Source organism: Indicator indicator, chromosome 16 (genome assembly GCF_027791375.1).
Source record: "Indicator indicator isolate 239-I01 chromosome 16, UM_Iind_1.1, whole genome shotgun sequence".
In the NCBI taxonomy this organism is placed as follows: Eukaryota; Metazoa; Chordata; class Aves; order Piciformes; family Indicatoridae; genus Indicator; species Indicator indicator.
Window position 1 is genome coordinate 730,716 of NC_072025.1, and position 20,684 is coordinate 751,399.

Here is a 20,684-nt window from a genome sequence, read left to right on the forward strand (position 1 = left end):
CCCCTCTTCAGGGGAGCTGAAGCATGTGAGGTGTTGGAAGCCTCCTCCTGACAGGTTTTGGTCCTGCTCTGGCAGGGGGTTGGACTTGGTGATCTCCAGAGGTCCCTTCCATCCCCTAGCACCCTGGGATCCTGTGCTAGCAGCCACGGCTAGTCCAAGGTGGGCACTGAGTGCCACACTCACTGGTGGGCAAGGAGGTGCTCGATGGCTTGGAGTCCAGCTGGAGAGCAGTGGCAGTGGTGTCCCTCAAGGGTCCATACTGGGACCTGTGCTGTAGAAGAGGGATCCAGGTACCAGCAGCAAGCTGAGTGGTGCTGTTGGTATGCCAGGGGGACAAGCTGGGAACAAGGGACCTTGGCAGACTGGACAGATGGGCAGAGTCCAACAGGATGGCATTCAACAAGTCCAAGTGCCAGGTGCTGCACTTTTTGGCCACAACAACCCCAGGCAGTGCTACAGGCTGGGGTCAGAGTGGCTGAGAGCAGCCAGACAGAAAGGGGCCTGGGGGTACTGGGTGGCAGCAGCTGAACATGAGCCAGCAGTGTGCCCAGGTGGCCAAGAAGGCCAATGGCATCCTGGCCTGCATCAGGAAGAGTGTGGTCAGCAGGAGCAGGGAAGTCATTGTGCCCTGTGCTCAGCACTGGTTAGACCACACCTTGGGTACTGTGTCCAGTTCTGGGCTCCTCAGTTTAAGAGAAAGAGTAATTGGCCATGGGATGTGCTGCCCAGGGTGGTGGTGGAGTCACCATCCTTGGAGGTGTTCAACAAAAGCTTGGCTGTGGCACTTGGAGCCAGGGATGAGTTGTCAGGAGGGGTTAGGTGTTAGGTAATAGCTTGGACTTGATGACCTCTGAGGTCTCTTCCAACCTGGTTGGTTCTGTGACTCTGTGATGGCATCCAGAGGGACCTGGACAGGCTGCAGAGGTGGTGCCCAGGGGAACCTCATGAGGTTCAACAAGAGCAAGGGCAGGTCCTGCACCTGGGCTGAACAATCCTCACTGTCAGTTCAGGCTGGGGGAGGAGGGGAGAGAAAACAGCCCTGGGGAAAAGGCCTTGGGGGTGCTGGTGGTGAGAAGCTGGCCAGGGGCAGGCAGTGAGAGCTTGCAGCACAGAAGGCAAATCACAGCCTGGGCTGCCAGTACCTGAAGGGGGCTACAAGAAGGCTGCAGAGAGACTGTTTGCAAAGGCCTGCAGGGACAGGACCAGGGACAATGGCTTCAAACTAGAGCAGAGCAGATTGAGATTGGATGTGAGGAGGAAGTTCTTCACTATGAGGGTAGTGGAACACTGGAACAGTTTGCCCAGGGAGGTGGTTGAGGTCTCATCCCTGGAGATATTCAAGGTGAGGCTGGATGAGGCCCTGGGCAACCTGATCCAGCTGGGGATGTCCCTGCTGGCTGCAGGGGGTTGGGCTGGGTGAGCTTTGGAGGTTCTCTCTGGCCTGGACCATTCTGTGACTCTGATTCTATCTTTGTAGCACCAGCAGCTTCCCATTGCAGGGCTCAGTTGGATGTTCCCTCACCTAGTCTCTGGTTGGGCAAAATTATCTCAGCCAACGGAGTTGGGCAAGATGTAAACCTAGCTTCCACCCCCCCTCCTCACTGCCTTCTTTGGAAGCAAAGGATGAGAGTTCTGTGGCCAAAATTTTAAAAAATCCCTTATTAAATGTTCCTTATTGAAGCCCCCAGGAGCAGGAGGCCAATGGGATGTTGTGGGAGCAGCTTCCCCACAGCTGTGGGATCAGGGCAGAGCTGCGGAGTGAGGAGGGATGAGCCCAGCTTCCACTTCTGGAGAGCCTGGAGAGGAGTCAGGGAGGGGTGAAGGGGTGAGCACCTGCAGTGGGAGCAAGCTGGGGCACTGCTGGTGCCAGAGATGCCCTCTGTGTGTGGATGTGGAAAGAGCAGATTAAGATTGGGTGTGAGGAACAAGTTCTGCAGCAGGAGGCTGCTGGATCACTGCAACAGGTTGCCCAGGGAGGTGGTTGAGGCTTCATCCCTGGAGATCTTCGAGGTGAGGCTAGAGAGGTCTGTAAGCAACCTGCTCTAGGGGAGGATGTCCCTGCTGAGTGCAGGGCTCTGGCTGGGGGAGCTATGGAGGTCCCTGGCAGCCCAGCCCATGCTGCGATGCTGTGTGGGCAGGAGGTGGAGCTGTGTCTGAAGGAGCCTTCCCCTGCAGGCTTTGCAGCTCAGGGGTGAGCCAGGTCCGTGTTTGAGGAGGGGGAGGGCTGTGGCAGGGCCATCTTTGCCCAGAGGGCTTTCCTGAGCCTGCTGCTCCCAGCTGGGGCCAGTCACAGCTCAGCACCAAGCTGAACAAGGGAGCCTGGTTGCAGTTCCTCTGAGGTGCTCAGCCAGCTCCCCAGCTCCCAGCAGACTGGCAGGCTTCAGTTTGCTGCTGCTGCTGCTGCTTATGAAGGAGTCATTGCTGGGCAAAGCACTGACAGATGGCCACAGCAGCAGGGACAGCTGATGCACCAGGGATAGCTGCTGCAGGCACAGCTGATGCACCAGGGACAGCTGACGCAGGCACAGCTGATGCAGGCACAGCTGCCGCAGCAGGAACAGCTGCAGCATCAGGGACAGCTGTTGCAGGGCCAGCTGATGCAGGGACAGTTGCAGCATCAGGGACAGCTGTTGCAGGGATAGCTGATACAGGGACAGCTGATACAGGGACAGTTGCAGCATCAGGGACAGCTGATGCAGGGACAGCTGTTGCAGGGACAGCTGATGCAGCAGGCACAGCTGATGCAGGCACAGCTGCAGCATCAGGGATAGCTGTTGCAGGGACAGCTGCTGCAGGGGCAGTTGCAGCTGCAGGGAGAGCTGCTGCAGGGTGGTGGATCTGCTTGGGTTCTGGCTCTGGACCTGCAGGTGGAGATGTGGGGGAGAGGCCCTCAGCTGCCTGCAGGTTCAGTGGAGCCTCCTTTGCAGCCCAGCAGCAGCCCCAGGCTGTGTGCTCCATGTTTGTTGCTCTCTCTGGTGTCCCCGTTGGGGGCTTGGATACTTTTTGGGAGGTTATTTTGAGGATGCTTTTTCCTCTGGCTCTAGGCCTCATCCCACCACCCCATCCCCCCTCCTTTGTAGTCATCACATCTGCATGGCAGCAGCAAGAGGCTCCCAGGGAAGGGCAGTGTAGAAGGAGCTGGGTTTTATCTGCTCTACTTGTGATGAGCTGCAGAGGCAGTGGGGAGAGGGTTGGTGCTGTGCAGCCTGGTGGTGCCCTGCAGCTGGTTGCAGTGGTCCCCTGCCCATTCAGAGGCAGAACTGTTATGGGTGGGAGAAACCCCTGAGATCCTGGAGTCCAACCCTTCACCCAGCACTGCCAGGCCACCACTGAGCCCTGGTCCTCTGCACCACATCCCCAGGGCTTTGAAACCCCTCCAGGGATGGGGACTCCACCACTGCCCTGGGCAGCCTGAGCCAGGCCTTGGCAACTCCTCTGGGGAAGAACTTTTTCCTCATGGCCAACCTGATCCTGCCCTGGTGCAGCTTGAGGCCATTTCCTCTCATCCTATCCCTTGTTCCTGGGGAGAAGAGCCCAGCCCCCACCTGGGTCCAGCCTCCTCTCAGGGAGCTGTAGGGAGCAGTGAGGTCTCCCTCAGCCTCCTCTGCCTCAGGCTACCAAGGGCCACATGAAATCTGATCTTGAATGTCTCCAGGAACAGGGCCTCAAGCACAGACCAAAGCAGCCAACACTTCCATCTCAGGCAGTTGTAGAGAGCCAGGAGCTCCCCTGACAGCCTCCTCGTCCCCAGGCTGAACACCCTCAGCTCCCTTAGCTGCTTCTCCCCAGCCCTGTCCTCCAGACCCTGCACAGCTTCATTCTGGACCTGCTCCAGCCCCTCAGTGTCCTTTTTGGGGTGAGGGAACCAAATCTGACCCTGTGCAGTTCAGAGGGAAGAGCATCCCCCTTCCAGAGCCCTGGGCAGCTGCTTTGTCCCTCTGTGCTTGATGCTTCCACCTCCTGGGGCTGTGTCTCACAGCTCCTGTGTCACCTCCTGCCCCTTCTCTTTGCTTACACCTTCTGGGTTCCTGGGACCCAATGTGCCCTGGGGGCCAAGAAGGCCAAGGGGGTCCTGGGCTGCATTCAGAGGAGTGTGGCCAGCAGGGCCAGGGAGGTTCTCCTCCTCCTCTGCTCTGCCCTGCTGAGACCTCCCCTGGAATATTGCATCCAGCTCTGGGCTCCCCAGTTCAGGAGGGACAGGGATCTGCTGGAGAGAGTCCAAGGGAGGCTCCAAGGCTGCTGAAGGGCCTGGAGCAGTGCCTGGGGAGGAGAGGCTGAGAGCCCTGGGGCTGTTTAGTCTGGAGAGGAGAAGGCTGAGAGGGATCTGATCAATGTCTGTCAATAGGGGGCTGGGGGTCAGGAGGGAAGGGACAGGGACAGCCTCTGCTCACTGTGCCCTGGGATAGGACAAGGAGCAATGGATGGAAACTGCAGCACAGGAGGTTCCACCTCAACAGGAGGAGGAACTTCTGCACTGTGAGAGTCCCAGAGCCCTGGAGCAGGCTGCCCAGAGAGGTTGTGGAGTCTCCTTCTCTGGAGCCTTTGCAGCCCTGTCTGGATGTGTTCCTGTGTGACCTGTGCTGGGTTCTATGCTCCTGCTCTGGCAGGGAGCTTGGACTGGAAGATCTCCAGAGGTCCCTTCCAACCCCTAACAGCCTGGGAGCCTCTGGTGGTTTCTCAGAAGCTCTGAGCTCCAGCCAGCAGCTGTGGGAAGCTTCCTAAGCAGCAGTGATTTGTCCTCTCTCCTGTTGCAGAGCAAAGTCGCCGTGACGACCTGGAGGCCCTGGGCCACATGTTTATGTATTTCCTACGTGGCAGCCTGCCCTGGCAAGGACTGAAGGTAGGTCTGGCCCTCAGCTTGGAGGGGGAAAACAGTTGCAAAATGCAGCCAGAAGCTCCTGGTGAGTCCTGAGAAGCTGGGCAGGAGCCAGCAATGGGCACTGGCAGCCCAGAAGGCCAATGGCAGCACAGCCATTCTGGGCTGCCAGTGCCCATTGCCCAGGGATGGAGAGGGCTCCAGGGAGACCTGAGAGCTGCATTTCAGTATCTAAAGGGGACCTAGAGGCAGGTTGGGGAGGGACTGTTCACAAGGGGCTGTGGGGATAGGATGAGGGGAAGTGGTTTGGAATTGCAGCAGGGCTCAGAGTTAAGGTTTGGACATCAGGAGGGAGGTCTGGGGAGACACTGGCACAGGTTGCCCAAGGAGGCTGTGGATGTCTCCTCCCCAGAGGTGTTGAAGGCCAGGCTGGATGAAGCCTTTGAGCAACCTGGGCTGGTGGGAGATGTCTCTGCCCACAGCAGGGGGTTGGAGCTGGATGAGTTTTAAGCTCCTTCCACCCCAACCCACTCTGTGGTGCTGGGATTTGTGGGCTCTGGAGCTGTTGGTAGCTGCAACTTCACTTCTCCATTGCTTTGCTGGTGATCAAGCTCCTGTGTTCAGCTCCTGGCTTGCAGAGAGGGCAGGGTTCAGGTGTGCTCAGGTGAGGAGAAGATTTCTTGAGGAGGACAAACACTCGTGCTAGAGCTGCTGGGAAAAGGAGAGCAGCTCTTGGGCTCAGGAGCTGCTCAGCAGAGTGCTGCTGGGGGCAGTGGCTGCTGTGCTGCACCTTGTCAAGCTGCTTCATCACCATCTTTCCAGAGTTAGTCTCAGCTTAACCATATCAGACATGTGCCAGAGGTGTTGGCAGCAGCTCAGCAAAGCCAAGGAAGGGCATTTCAGGAGCTGATGTGATTGAGGAAGAAACCAGAACCTCCCTGACCTCAGGGTGACACCTCTGTGCCTGTCCTTCTGCCACATGTTTTGTTTCAGGCTTAGCTGAACTCTGCTTTAAATCAGACAATCACAGAACTGTTTGGGCTGGAAAAGCCCTCCCAGATCATCCACTCCAACCATCAGCCCAACCCCACCATGGCCACCAAACCATGGCCCCAGCTGCCATGGCCACACCTTTCTGGAACACCTCCAGGCATGGGCACTCTACCACCTCCCTGGGCAGCCTGTGCCAGGTCATGGAAATGATTCTAAAATCATCCCAGGTTTAGACAAGGTTCCAAAGAACTTCAGTGCTGAAGGGGATAAGAATTAGCTGACTGCTCTTGAAGTCCTACATTTGTTTAGCTCCAGAACAGACAGCCTGAGAGAGTTGGGGTTGTGCAGTGTGGAGAGGAGAAGGCTCCCAGGAGACCTTCTTGTGGCCTTCCAGGATCTTGGGGGGGCTCCAAGAAAGCTGGGGAGGGACTTTGAGGGTGTCAGGGAGTGATAGGACTGGGGGGGATGGAGCAAAACTGGAAGTGGGGAGATTCAGGTTGGGCTGAGAGGGATCTGCTCAATGTCTCTCAATAGCTGAGGGCTGGGGGTCAGGAGGGAAGGGACAGGGACAGCCTCTGCTCACTGTGCCCTGGGATAGGACAAGGAGCAATGGATGAAAACTGCAGCACAGGAGGTTCCACCTCAACATGAGGAGAAACTTCTGCACTGTGATGGTCCCAGAGCCCTGGAGCAGGCTGCCCAGAGAGGTTGTGGAGTCTCCTTCTCTGGAGCCTTTCCAGCCCTGTCTGGATGTGTTCCTGTGTGACCTGTGCTGGGTTCTATGCTCCTGCTCTGGCAGGGGGTTGGACTGGAAGATCTCCAGAGGTCCCTTCCAACCCCTAACATTCTGTGAGCTGTGACTGGACTGGCAAGAAATGAGCCTCACAGGACACTCCTGAGTGGCTTTGCTTCCAAGTACTGAAGATGCTGTCAAGCTGTCCTTGGATGCTCTTTGCTGGTAGCAGGTCAAATGCTGGGGGAGTGTAACCACAGGGCTGAGTGTTCCTGCTGCTGACCTGCTCTAGGCTCAGCCCCCAGCTCCATCCTCTGCCACCAGCCCTGCCACACCAGCCCTGCCACACCAGCCATGCCACACCAGCCATGCCACACCAGCCCTGCCACACCAGCCATGCCACACCAACCATGCCACACCAGCCCTGCCATACCAGCCCTGCCACACCAGCCATGCCACACCAGCCCTGCCACACCAACCATGCCACACCAGCCCTGCCACACCAGCCATGCCACACCAACCATGCCATACCAGCCCTGCCACACCAGCCATGCCACACCAGCCCTGCCACACCAGCCATGCCACACCAGCCCTGCCATACCAGCCCTGCCACACCAGCCATGCCACACCAGCCCTGCCATACCAGCCCTGCCACACCAGCCATGCCATACCTCCTTTTGCTTCCCACACAGCAGGGTCTTCATCCCCTGGCTGACCTCTTGCTCCTCTCACCACTCTTTTTGTCTTTGTGTGCTGCAGGCTGACACCTTAAAAGAGAGGTATCAGAAGATTGGGGACACAAAGAGAAACACTCCAGTTGAAGTTCTCTGTGAGAACTTTCCAGGTAAAGCCTTGAGGGGACCCTGTGGGGTGGGTCAGGACAGTCCTGGGCTGCTCTGGCAGGAAGGATCTGGGTGCTCTGAGGCCATTGTGGTGTTCCCCACGCTGGCAGCTGACAGCTGCAGCTGCTGCTGTGAATCAGTGGGGCCTGGAGGGCTTGTGGGGTGGAAGGAGCAGAACTCTTCCCACCAAGGAAGCTGACAATGCTTCAGGGCCTCCTCCTTAGCTTCCTTCCAAGAGGGCCTCAGTATTCCCCCTCTCCCAGGTCACTCTGTTGGTCCTAAAGAGTTCATCCTGTCCCAGACAGGGGGTTCCCATGTTGACATTGACATTAGAAGATGAGGAGAGGTCTCTGTCCTTGAAGCCCACCTGCTGGCAGCAGTTCTAAGCAGTGTTGCTAAATATGAGCTTCTGGCCATGACCAACATTTTCCTCCAGTTACACAAAGGCCACACTGGAACTGGGAGAGCAGAGCAGAAATGTGAAGCTCTCCCCAGGTGCCCTGTGGGTTTTGAAATGCTGATGCCAGGAGAGCACCCAGCTTGGGTTCGGGGTGAGCCAAGAGGGAGCTGGCAGGACATGTGGAGAAGAGCCTTAGGTGCAGAGCTGGCCATGAGCTGGCACTGAGTGCTGCCAGCCCAGCCCCAGCCCTGCCCTGGGCTGATCCCCAGCACTCTGGGCAGCAGGGGCAGGGAGAGGATTCTGCCGCTCTGCTGTGCTCTGCTGAGACCTCCCCTGCAGTGCTGGGGCAGCTCTGGAGCCCTCAGCACAGACAGGGACCTGCTGGAGCAGGGCCAGAGGAGGCCACAGCAATGCTGGCAGGGCTGGAAGGGCTCTGCTGTGAGGCCCGGCTGGGAGAGTTGGGGTGGTTCAGCCTGGAGAAGAGAAGGCTCCAGGGAGACCTTCTGGTGGCCTTTGCAGTGCTTCAAGAGGAGATCAGAGAGCCTGGGACAGAGTTTGAGCAGGGCCTGTGGTGACAGGCCAAGGCGGGGTGGTTTGAACTGAAAGAGCCCTGGAAGCTGCCCAGAGAGGTTGTGGAGTCTTCTTCTCTGGAGAGATTCCAGCCCCAGGATGTGTTCCTGGGTGCCTGCCCTGGGTGCCCTGCTCTGGCAGGGGTGGGACTGGATGGTCTCTGAGGTCCCTTCCAAGCCCTGCATCCTGTGATCTGTCAGCCCACATGGCTCAGCTGAACTGGGAGTGTGGACAGCTCTCCCCACTGGGACCTGCCCCTCAGCCCCTCTGAGCCCAGTGCCATGGCAGGGCCTGGCTGGAGTTCACTGACGAGCAGACTTCCAGTGTGTGCCAGCTCCAAGAGCTGCTCAGTGACTCTCAGAGTCACAGAATGGCTTGGCTAAGAAGGGACCTCAAAGATCAGCCACTTCCATGGGCAGGGACACCTCCCACCAGCCCAGGTGCTCAAGGCCTCATCCAGCCTGGCCTTGAGCGCCTCCAGGGAGGGGACATCCACAGCCTCCCTGGGCAACCTGTGCCAGAGTCTCCTCACCCTCCTACTGCAGAACTTCTCCCTCAGCTCTACTCCAACCCTCCTCTCCCTCAGCTCTACTCCAACCCTGCTCTCCCTCAGCTCCACTCCAACCCTGCACTCCCTCAGCTGCATTCCAACCCTGCACTCCCTCAGCTCCACTCCAACCCTGCTCTCCCTCAGCTCCATTCTCACCCTGCTCTCCCTCAGCTCCACTCCAGCCCTGCTCTCCCTCAGCTCTACTCCAGCCCTGCTCTCCCTCAGCTCCAATGCCATCTTCTCTTGTCCTGCCTGTAAGACCCCCTCTTGAGAAGTCCCTCTGCAGTCTGGGCAGCCCTGCTGCCTCTCCTGCCCAGCCCTCCCTGCAGAGTGGGGGCAGGGGCGGGGCTGAGGCTGTGCTCTCCCCACAGAGGAGCTGGCCACCTACCTGCGCTACGTGCGGCGCCTGGACTTCTTCGAGCGGCCAGACTACGACTACCTGCGCACCATCTTCACCGAGCTCTTCGAGAAGAAAGGCTACACCTTCGACTATGCCTATGACTGGGTGGGCAGGCCCCTGGTGAGTGCCTCCCCACACTGCTCCTGCCTCACCCTGCCCTGCTCCTGGGTAGCACCCAGCGCAGCAGCAGGGCACAGAAGCATCACACAGGCACAGAGCCAGATGGTCCCTGAAGCACTGAATCACAGAGACAGAGCCACAGGCACAGAGTCACAGGATCTGTGACAGAGCCACAGAGTCACAGGCACAGAGCCACAGTCACAGAGCCAGTCAGAGAGTCACAGAGCCAGTCAGAGAGTCACAGAGCAACAGTCACAGAGTGTCAGTGTCACAGTCACAGAGTCACAGTCACAGAGTCAGTCAGAGAGTCACAGAGTAACAGTCACAGAGTGTCACTGTCACAATCACAGTGTCAGTGTCACAGTCACAGAATCACAGAGTAACAGAGTCACAGAGGAAGTCAGACAGTCACAGAGTAACAGTCACAGGGTCACAGTCACAGAGTCACAGAGCCACGGAGTCACAGAGTAACAGTCACAGAGTCACAGAGTAACAGTCACAGTCACAGAGTCACAGTCACAGAGTTACAGTCCCAGTCATAGTCACAGAGTTAGCTGGAGAGTCACAGAGTAACAGTCACAGAGTCAGAGTCACAGTCACAGAGTGTCAGTGTCACAGTGACAGAGTCACAGTCGCAGAGAGTCAGTGTCACAGTCACAGAGCCACAGAGTCACAGAGTCACACAGTAACAATCACAGTCACAGAGTCAGTCACAGTCACAGAGTCAGTCACAGTCACAGAGCCACAGTCACAGTCACAGAGTCAGTCAGAGAGTCACAGAGTAACAGTCACAGTCATAGAGTCAGAGTCAGGGAGCCATGGAGTCACAGAGTAGCAATCACAGACTAACAGTCACAGTCACACAACCACAGTCACAAAGTCACAGTCACAGAATCAGTGTCACAGTCACAGCGTCACAGTAACAGAGTCAGTCAGAGAGTAAGAATCACAGAGTCACAGTCACAGAATCAGTCACAGTGTCACAGTCACAGAGTCAGAGTCAGAATAACTGTCACAGTCACAGAATCAGAATAACAGCCACAGAGGTACAATAACAGTCACAGAGGAGGAATAACAGAGCCACAGAGTCAGTCAGAGTCACGGAATCAGCGACAGGTTCACAGAGTCACAGTCAGAGTCAGGATCACAGAATCACAGACTCACAGTCACAGTGTCACAGTCACAGAATCAGTCACACTGTCACAGCCACAGAATCAGTCACACTGTCACAGCCACAGAATCAGTCATAGACTCACAGTCACAGATTCAGTCACAAAGTCACAGTCACAGAATCACAGTGTCACAGTAACAGAATCACTCACAGTGTCACAGTCACAGAATCAGTGTCACAGTCACAGAATCAGTCACAGTGTCACAGTCACAGAATCACAGTGTCACAGTCACAGAATCAGTCACAGAGTCACTGTTACAGAATCAGTCACAGTGTCACAGTCACAGACTCAGTCACAGAATCACAGTTACGGAATCACTCAGAGTGTCATAGTTACAGAATCAGTCACAGAGTCACAGTCACAGAATCACAGAGTCACAGTCACAGATTCAGTCACAGAGTCACAGTCACAGAATCACAGAATCACAGTCACAGACTCAATCACGGTGTCACAGTCACCGAATCATTCCCAGAGTCACAGTCACAGACTCAGTCACAGGGTCACAGTCACAGAATCAGTCCCAGAGTCACAGTCACAGAATCAGTCACGGAGTCACTGTTACAGAATCAGTCCCAGAGTCACAGTCACAGACTCAGTCCCAGAGTCACTGTCACAGAATCAGTCACAGAATCAGTCACAGAATCACAGAGTCACAGTCACAGAATCAGTCACAGAGTCACTGTCACAGAATCAGTCACAGTGTCACAGTCACAGAATCACAGAGTCACAGTCACCAACTCTGTCACAGTGTCATAGTCACAGAATCAGTCACACTGTCACAGTCACAGAATCACAGTGTCACAGTCACAGAATCAGTCACAGAGTCACTGTCACAGAATCAGTCACAGTGTCACAGTCACAGAATCACAGAGTCACAGTCACCAACTCTGTCACAGTGTCACAGTCACAGAATCACAGTGTCACTGTTGCAGACTCAGTCACAGAGTCACAGTCACAGAATCACGGAGTCACAGTCACAGAATCAATCACAGTCACAGTCACAGAATCACAGTGTCACAGTCACAGAATCAGTCACAGTGTCACAGTCACAGAGTCACAGTCACAGAATCAGAGTCACAGAATCAGTCACAGAGTCACTGTCACAGAATCACAGAGTCACAGTCACAGAATCACAGTGTCACAGTCACAGAATCAGTCACAGTGTCACAGTCACAGAGTCACAGTCACAGAATCAGAGTCACAGAATCAGTCACAATGTCACAGTCACAGAATCACAGTCACAGACTCAGTTACAGTGTCAGAGTCACAGAATCACAGTGTCACAGTCACAGAATCAGTCACACAGTCACAGTCACAGAATCACAGTATCACAGTCACAGAATCAGTCTCAGACTCACAGTCACAGAATCGCAGTGTCATGGTCACAGATTCAGTCACAGTGTCACAGTCACAGAGTCACAGTCACAGAATCAGTCACAGTGTCACAGTCACAGAATCACAGTCACAGAATCAGTCACAGTGTCACAGTCACAGAATCACCATCACAGAATCAGTCACAGTGTCACAGTCACAGAATCATCATCACAGAATGAATCACAGTGTCACAGTCACAGAATCACAGTCACAGAATCAGTCACAGTGTCACAGTCACAGAATCACAGTCACAGAATCAGTCACAGTATCACAGTCACAGAATCACCGTCACAGACTCAGTCTCAGTGTCACTGTCACAGAATCAGTCCAGAGTCACAGTCAAACAATCAGTCACAGTGTCACATTCACAGAATCAGTCACAATGTAACAGTCACAGAGTCACAGTCACAGACTCAGTCACAGAGTCAAAGTCACAGAATCAGTCACAGTGTCACAGTCACAGGCTCACAGAGTCACAGTCACAGAATCACAGAGTCACAGTCACAGAATCAGTCGCAGAGTCACAGAATCAGTCAAAGCGTCACTGTCACAGAATCACAGAGTCACAGTCACAGACTCAGTCCCAGAGTCACAGTCACAGAATCAATCACAGAGTCACAGTCACAGAATCACAGAGTCACAGTCACAGAATCAGTCGCAGAGTCACAGTCACAGAATCAGTCAAAGCGTCACTGTCACAGAATCACAGAGTCACTGTCACAGAATCAGTCACACTGTCACAGTCACAGAATTACAGTGTCACTGTTGCAGACTCAGTCACAGAGTCACAGTCACAGAATCAGTCACAGAGTCACAGTCACAGAATCAGAGTCACAGAATCAATCACAGTCACAGTCACAGAATCACAGTGTCACAGTCACAGAATCAGTCACAGTGTCACAGTCACAGAGTCACAGTCACAGAATCAGAGTCACAGAATCAGTCACAGAGTCACTGTCACAGAATCAGAGTCACAGTCACAGAATCACAGTGTCACAGTCACAGAATCAGTCCCAGAGTCACAGTCACAGAATCATAGAGTCACTGTCACAGAATCAGTCACAGAGTCATAGTCACAGACTCACAGAGTCACTGTCACAGAATCAGTCCCAGAGTCACAGTCACAGAATCAGTCACAGAGTCACAGTCACAGAATCAGTCACAGAGTCACTGTCACAGAATCAGTCACAGTGTCATAGTCACAGACTCACAGAGTCACAGTCACAGAATCACGGAGTCACAGTCACAGAATCAGTCCCAGAGTCACAGTCACAGAATCAATCACAGTCACAGTCACAGACTCAGTCACAGTGTCACAGTCACAGAATCACAGAGTCACAGTCACCGAATCATTCCCAGAGTCACAGTCACAGACTCAGTCACAGGGTCACAGTCACAGAATCAGTCCCAGAGTCACAGTCACAGAATCAGTCACGGAGTCACTGTTACAGAATCAGTCCCAGAGTCACAGTCACAGACTCAGTCCCAGAGTCACTGTCACAGAATCAGTCACAGAATCAGTCACAGAATCACAGAGTCACAGTCACAGAATCAGTCACAGAGTCACTGTCACAGAATCAGTCACAGTGTCACAGTCACAGAATCACAGAGTCACAGTCACCAACTCTGTCACAGTGTCATAGTCACAGAATCAGTCACACTGTCACAGTCACAGAATCACAGTGTCACAGTCACAGAATCAGTCACAGAGTCACTGTCACAGAATCAGTCACAGTGTCACAGTCACAGAATCACAGAGTCACAGTCACCAACTCTGTCACAGTGTCACAGTCACAGAATCACAGTGTCACTGTTGCAGACTCAGTCACAGAGTCACAGTCACAGAATCACGGAGTCACAGTCACAGAATCAATCACAGTCACAGTCACAGAATCACAGTGTCACAGTCACAGAATCAGTCACAGTGTCACAGTCACAGAGTCACAGTCACAGAATCAGAGCCACAGAATCAGTCACAGAGTCACTGTCACAGAATCACAGAGTCACAGTCACAGAATCACAGTGTCACAGTCACAGAATCAGTCACAGTGTCACAGTCACAGAGTCACAGTCACAGAATCAGAGTCACAGAATCAGTCACAATGTCACAGTCACAGAATCACAGTCACAGACTCAGTTACAGTGTCAGAGTCACAGAATCACAGTGTCACAGTCACAGAATCAGTCACACAGTCACAGTCACAGAATCACAGTATCACAGTCACAGAATCAGTCTCAGACTCACAGTCACAGAATCGCAGTGTCATGGTCACAGATTCAGTCACAGTGTCACAGTCACAGAGTCACAGTCACAGAATCAGTCACAGTGTCACAGTCACAGAATCACAGTCACAGAATCAGTCACAGTGTCACAGTCACAGAATCACCATCACAGAATCAGTCACAGTGTCACAGTCACAGAATCATCATCACAGAATGAATCACAGTGTCACAGTCACAGAATCACAGTCACAGAATCAGTCACAGTGTCACAGTCACAGAATCACAGTCACAGAATCAGTCACAGTATCACAGTCACAGAATCACCGTCACAGACTCAGTCTCAGTGTCACTGTCACAGAATCAGTCCCAGAGTCACAGTCAAACAATCAGTCACAGTGTCACATTCACAGAATCAGTCACAATGTAACAGTCACAGAGTCACAGTCACAGACTCAGTCACAGAGTCAAAGTCACAGAATCAGTCACAGTGTCACAGTCACAGGCTCACAGAGTCACAGTCACAGAATCACAGAGTCACAGTCACAGAATCAGTCGCAGAGTCACAGAATCAGTCAAAGCGTCACTGTCACAGAATCACAGAGTCACAGTCACAGACTCAGTCCCAGAGTCACAGTCACAGAATCAATCACAGAGTCACAGTCACAGAATCACAGAGTCACAGTCACAGAATCAGTCGCAGAGTCACAGTCACAGAATCAGTCAAAGCGTCACTGTCACAGAATCACAGAGTCACTGTCACAGAATCAGTCACACTGTCACAGTCACAGAATTACAGTGTCACTGTTGCAGACTCAGTCACAGAGTCACAGTCACAGAATCAGTCACAGAGTCACAGTCACAGAATCAGAGTCACAGAATCAATCACAGTCACAGTCACAGAATCACAGTGTCACAGTCACAGAATCAGTCACAGTGTCACAGTCACAGAGTCACAGTCACAGAATCAGAGTCACAGAATCAGTCACAGAGTCACTGTCACAGAATCAGAGTCACAGTCACAGAATCACAGTGTCACAGTCACAGAATCAGTCCCAGAGTCACAGTCACAGAATCATAGAGTCACTGTCACAGAATCAGTCACAGAGTCATAGTCACAGACTCACAGAGTCACTGTCACAGAATCAGTCCCAGAGTCACAGTCACAGAATCAGTCACAGAGTCACAGTCACAGAATCAGTCACAGAGTCACTGTCACAGAATCAGTCACAGTGTCATAGTCACAGACTCACAGAGTCACAGTCACAGAATCACGGAGTCACAGTCACAGAATCAGTCCCAGAGTCACAGTCACAGAATCAATCACAGTCACAGTCACAGACTCAGTCACAGTGTCACAGTCACAGAATCACAGAGTCACAGTCACAGAATCAGTCGCAGAATCACAGTCACAGACTCAGTCACAGTGTCATAGTCACAGACTCACAGAGTCACAGTCACAGAATCACAGAGTCACAGTCACAGAATCAGTCACAGAGTCACAGTCACAGACTCAGTCACAGTGTCATAGTCACAGACTCACAGTGTCATAGTCACAGACTCACAGAGTCACAGTCACAGAATCAGTCCCAGAGTCACAGTCACAGAATCAATCACAGTCACAGTCACAGACTCAGTCACAGTGTCACAGTCACAGAATCACAGAGTCACAGTCACAGAATCAGTCGCAGAGTCACTGTCACAGAATCAGTCACAGAGTCACAGTCACAGAATCAATCACAGTGTCACAGTCACAGAATCAGTGACAGAGTCACAGTCACAGAATCAGTCACAGAGTCACTGTCACAGAATCAGTCACAGAGTCACAGTCACAGAATCAGTCACAGTGTCACAGTCACAGAATCACAGAGTCACAGTCACAGACTCAGTCACAGAGTCACAGTCACAGAATCAGTCACAGAGTCACTGTCACAGAATCAGTCACAGTGTCACAGTCACAGAATCAGTCACAGTGTCACAGTCACAGACTCAGTCACAAAGTCACAGTCACAGAATCACAGAGTCACAGTTACAGAATCAGTCACAGTGTCACAGTCACAGAGTCACAGTCATGGAATCAGTCACAGTGTCACGGTGACAGAGTCACAGTCACAGAATCAGTCACAGTGTCACAGTCACAGAATCACCGTGACAGAATGAGTCACAGTATCAGTCACAGAATCAGAGTCACAGAATCAGTCACAGTGTCACAGTCACAGAATCAGTCACAGTCACAGTGTCACAGTCACAGTCACAGAGTCACAGTCACAGTGTCACAGTCACAGTCACAGTTTCACAGTCACAGACTCATTCACAGTGTCACAGTCTCAAAGGCACAGAATTTCATAGTCACACAGTCACAGAGTCACAGAGTGTCAGGGGCTGGAAGGGGCCTCCAAGGCTCATCCAGTCCAAGGCCCTGCCAGAGCAGGGGCACCCAGGGCAGGGCACACAGGACACAGCCAGGCAGGGTTTGAATAGCTCCAGAGAGGGAGACTCCACAACCCCCCTGGGCAGTCTGTTCCAGGGCTCTGTCACCCTCACAGGGAAAAGATTTTCCCTCCTGTTTCCATGGAACTTCCTCTGCCTCAGCTCCCACCACTGCCCCTTGTGCTGGCATTGGGCATCACCCAGCAGAGCCTGGCTCCAGCCTCTGGGCACTCCCCCTGCACATCTTTAGCACCAGCAGTGAGGTCACCTCTCAGGCTCCTCCTCTCCAAGCTACAGAGCCCTCAGCTCCCTCAGGCTCTCCTCATGAGGAAGATGTTCCACTGCCTGCAGCAGCTTTGGGGCTCTGTGCTGGATTCTCTCAAGCAGTTCCCTGAGGTCCTTCTTGAGCTGAGGGCCCAGAACTGGACAGAATATTCCAGATGTGACCTCAGCAGAGCAGAGCAAAGGGAAGACTTAGAGAATGGTTGGACTGGAGGCTCTGAAAGGGCTTCTCCAACCCCAAGTGATCCTGTGATGCATCCTGTAACCAAGGCCTTGTCTTGCAGCCTACTCCAGTGGGATCTGTGCACGTGGACTCTGGGACCTCTGCAGTGACAAGAGACAGCCATGTCCACAGGGACCGCCCCTCGCAGCAGGCCCTGCGCAACCAGGTCAGTGCCCTGCTGCCCCCTCCCCTGCCACCCCTCGGGCTCCTCTGGGGGCTCCTCTGGGAGCAGAAGAGCCACAGGCTGTGGGAGGTGGCTGGGGCTGAGCTGTGCCTTGGCCATGGCCAGCACAATCCCTGCACAACCCTGAGGGGGTTCCTTGAGCAGAAGTTTGTCCAAGCAGCAGGCTGCTGACAGTCTGCTTGGGGCAGGGAGCTCCTCAGGGCTGTGAAGTGAGGAGAGGGCAGTTTGGAACAGGACATTTGCTGGAGTTGGGGAGAAATGAGGCAGCTCTGGGCCTGGGCTGGCTGCTTGGCCACAGCCTGCTGCGGGCTGCTGGCACTCTCACACCTGAATTGTGGAGTCACACAATGCTCATGGCCATGAGGTTGACTTCCCCATGTTTTTCTATCCATGAGGATGACCTTCCCCATGTTTTCCTATCCATGAGGATGACTTCCCCATGTTTTCCTATCCATGAGGTTGAATTCCCCATCTTTTCCATCAGGTTGACTTTCCCCATGTTTTCCTGGCCATGAAGTTGACTCCCCCCATTTTTTCCTCTCCATGAGGTTGTCCATGGCAGGGGGTTGGAGCTGGATGAGCTCTGGGGTCCCCTCCAACCCAACCCAACCCACTCTGTGATTCCACACTCAGGTTTCACAGGCATCACTTCCTCAGTGTCCCTGCATGGGTCAGGGCAGCACAGCTGGAGGCCTCTCCTGAACCTGTTCCTCGCACCAGGGCTGCAGAGCTGGAGGAGATCCATCTGGCTGCTCTGGCTGCCACAGCAATGCTGGCAGGGCTGGAAGGGCTCTGCTGTGAGGCCACCTGGGAGAGTTGGGGTGGTTCAGCCAAGAGAAGAGAAGGCTCCAGGGAGACCTTCTGGTGCCCTTTGAGTGCTTCAAGGGTGATCAGAGAGCTGGGGACAGAGTTTGAGCAGGGCCTGTGGTGCCAGGCCAAGGGGGGATGGTTTGAACTGGAAGAGGGAGACTCAGACTGGAGAGAAGGGAGAAATGTTTGCCCCTGAGGGTGCTGAGAGCCTGGCCCAGGGTGCCATGGCTGCCCCATGGCTGGCACCACTCCAGGTGAGGGTGTTTGGGGCTGTCTTGGTTGGGGATGTCCCTGCTGGCTGCAGGGTGTTGGGCTGGATGAGCTTTGAAGGTCCCTTCCCTCCCAAACCTTTCCATGATTCAATGATGTGTTCAGAACATTCACACAGCCCGCAGGGAGACCTTTCAGATGTGTCCCAGGGGGCACTGCAGGCCTGGCTGTGCCCTCTGCTGTGGGCCTGAGGCCAGCCCAAGCCTTCCAGCTGATTGCTTGGGTTCAGATCAGCTGAGATCCTCCTGGGGCTGAGGTGAATGCTGGCTGTGCTCTCATCCAAGCTGGGGGACCTGCAAGGAGCTCCACCTGCAAGTGCTGAGTGCTGCTCCTAACCAAACAATCCCAGGGGTGGCCTTGCCTGAACTTTGATCTGTTGGGGATAGAGAAGAAACTCTTTGCCTGGGGGAGGTTCCACTCTTGCAGGACTCCTCCTGTACAGCCAACCCCCCTCCTGCCAAGCAGCAGCTTGCTCTCAAGGTCACCACTTCAGCCAAACCCAAACTCTTGTTTGCTTTGTTTGCTTTCATCTCTGTCTGCTGAGGCCACCTCTGGAATATTGTGTCTGGTTCTGGGCCCCTCAGCTCAAGAAGGACCTCACGGAACTGCTTCAGAGAGTCCATCCCAGAGCTGCTGCAGGCAGTGGAACATCTCCTGTGAGGCCAGGCTGAGGGAGCTGGGGCTTGGGGCTTTGAGCAGAGGAGCCTGAGGGCTGCCCTCATTGCTGGGGATAAAGATGTGCAGGGCTGGAGCCAGGCTCTGCTCAGGGATGGCCAAGGACAGGCCAAGGGGCACTGGGGGCAAGCTGGAGCAGAGGAGATGCCATGGGAACAGAAGGGAAAACTTTGTCCCTGTGAGGGTGCTGAGGCCTGGAGCAGGCTGCCCAGAGAGGTTATGAAGTCTCCTGCTCTGGAGGAGACAAGTCCTTCACCTGGGGGGGAATCACAGCAGGCACCAGGACAGGTCAGAGGGTGCCCTGCTGGAAAGCAGCTCCACGGAGAAAGACCTTGGAGTGCTGGTGGGCAGCAAGTTCTGCATGGGACAGCAATGTGCCCTGGTGGCCAAGAGACCAATGGGAGCCTGGGGTACAGCAAGAGAAGTGTGGCCAGCCGGGCTGAGGAGGTTCTTCTTCATGAGCCAGCAGTGTGCCCAGGTGGCCCAGAAGGTCAATGGCATCCTGGCCTGGATCAGGAAGAGTGTGGTCAGCAGGAGCAGGGAAGTCATCCTGCCCTGTGCTCAGCACTGGTTAGGCCACACCTTGAGTGCTGTGTCCAGTTCTGGGCTCCTCAGGTTAAGAAGGACATTGAGATGCTGGAAGGTGTGCAGAGAACAGCAGCAAGGCTGGGGAGGGGCCTGGGGCACAAGGCTGGGGAGGGGTCTGGGGCACAAGGCTTGGGAGGGGTCTGGAGCACAGCCCTGTGAGGAGAGGCTGAAGGAGCTGGGGGTGTTTAGCCTGGAGAAGAGGAGGCTCAGGGCAGACCTCATTGCTGTCTACAACTACCTGAAGGGAGGCTGTAGCCAGGTGGGGGTTGGGCTCTGCTCCCAGGCAACAGTGCCAGAAGGAGGACACAGCCTCAAGCTGGGCCAGGGGAGGTTTGGGCTGGAGGTGAGGAAGAAATCCTTCCGAGACAGAGAGATTGGCCCTTGGGATGTGCTGCCCAGGGAGGTGGTGGAGTCACCATCCCTGGCAGTGTTTAAAACCATCCTGGACGAGGCCCTGAGTGCCATGGGTGAGTTGATCAGATGGTGCTGGGTGATAGATTGGACTTGGTGATCTCTGAGGTCTTTTTCAGCCTGGTGAGTTCTGGGATTCTGTGGTTCTCCACCTCTACTCTGCCCTGCTGAGACCACACCTGGAGTATTGTGTCCAGTTTGGGGCTCCCCAGTTCAAGAGAGACAGAGACCTGCTGGAGAGGCTCCAACAGAAGCTATGAGGATGATTTGGGGACTTGAGCATCTCCCCTATGGGGAGAGACTGAGAGCCCTGGGGCTGTTTAGTGTGTAGAGGAGAAGGTTGAGAGGGATCTGATCAATGGCTATCAATAGCTGAGGGGTGGGGGTCAGGGTGAAGGTGCCAGGCTCTGTGTGATGGTGCCCATGGACAGGACAAGGACCAATGGATAAAAACTGGAACCCAGGAGGTTCCACCTCTCCATGAGGAGAGACTTCTTTGGTGTGAGAGTGCAGGAGCCCTGGAGCAGGCTGCCCTGAGAGGTTGTGGAGTCTCCTTCTCTGGAGAGCTTCCAACCCCCCTGGATGTGTTCCTGTGTGCCCTGCCCTGGGTGCCCCTTGTTC

At 54.4% G+C, this 20,684-nt stretch overlaps 1 protein-coding gene across 10 annotated transcripts in view; it reads left to right on the top strand.

Moving 5' to 3' along the window:
- Positions 1–20,684, top strand: part of CSNK1G1 (casein kinase 1 gamma 1) — a 65,915-nt gene that overhangs the window by 37,514 nt on the left and 7,717 nt on the right. For 9 of the 10 annotated variants that reach the window (XM_054388248.1, XM_054388247.1, XM_054388250.1 and 6 more), the window contains 4 exons: positions 4,755–4,840; positions 7,302–7,386; positions 9,276–9,424; positions 17,187–17,291. In XM_054388248.1, the coding sequence (XP_054244223.1) occupies positions 4,755–4,840; positions 7,302–7,386; positions 9,276–9,424; positions 17,187–17,291 (425 nt within the window). Of the gene's footprint in view, positions 1–4,754; positions 4,841–7,301; positions 7,387–9,275; positions 9,425–17,186; positions 17,298–20,684 lie in introns of all 10 variants that reach the window. The other variant, XM_054388246.1, reaches the window with a different exon arrangement.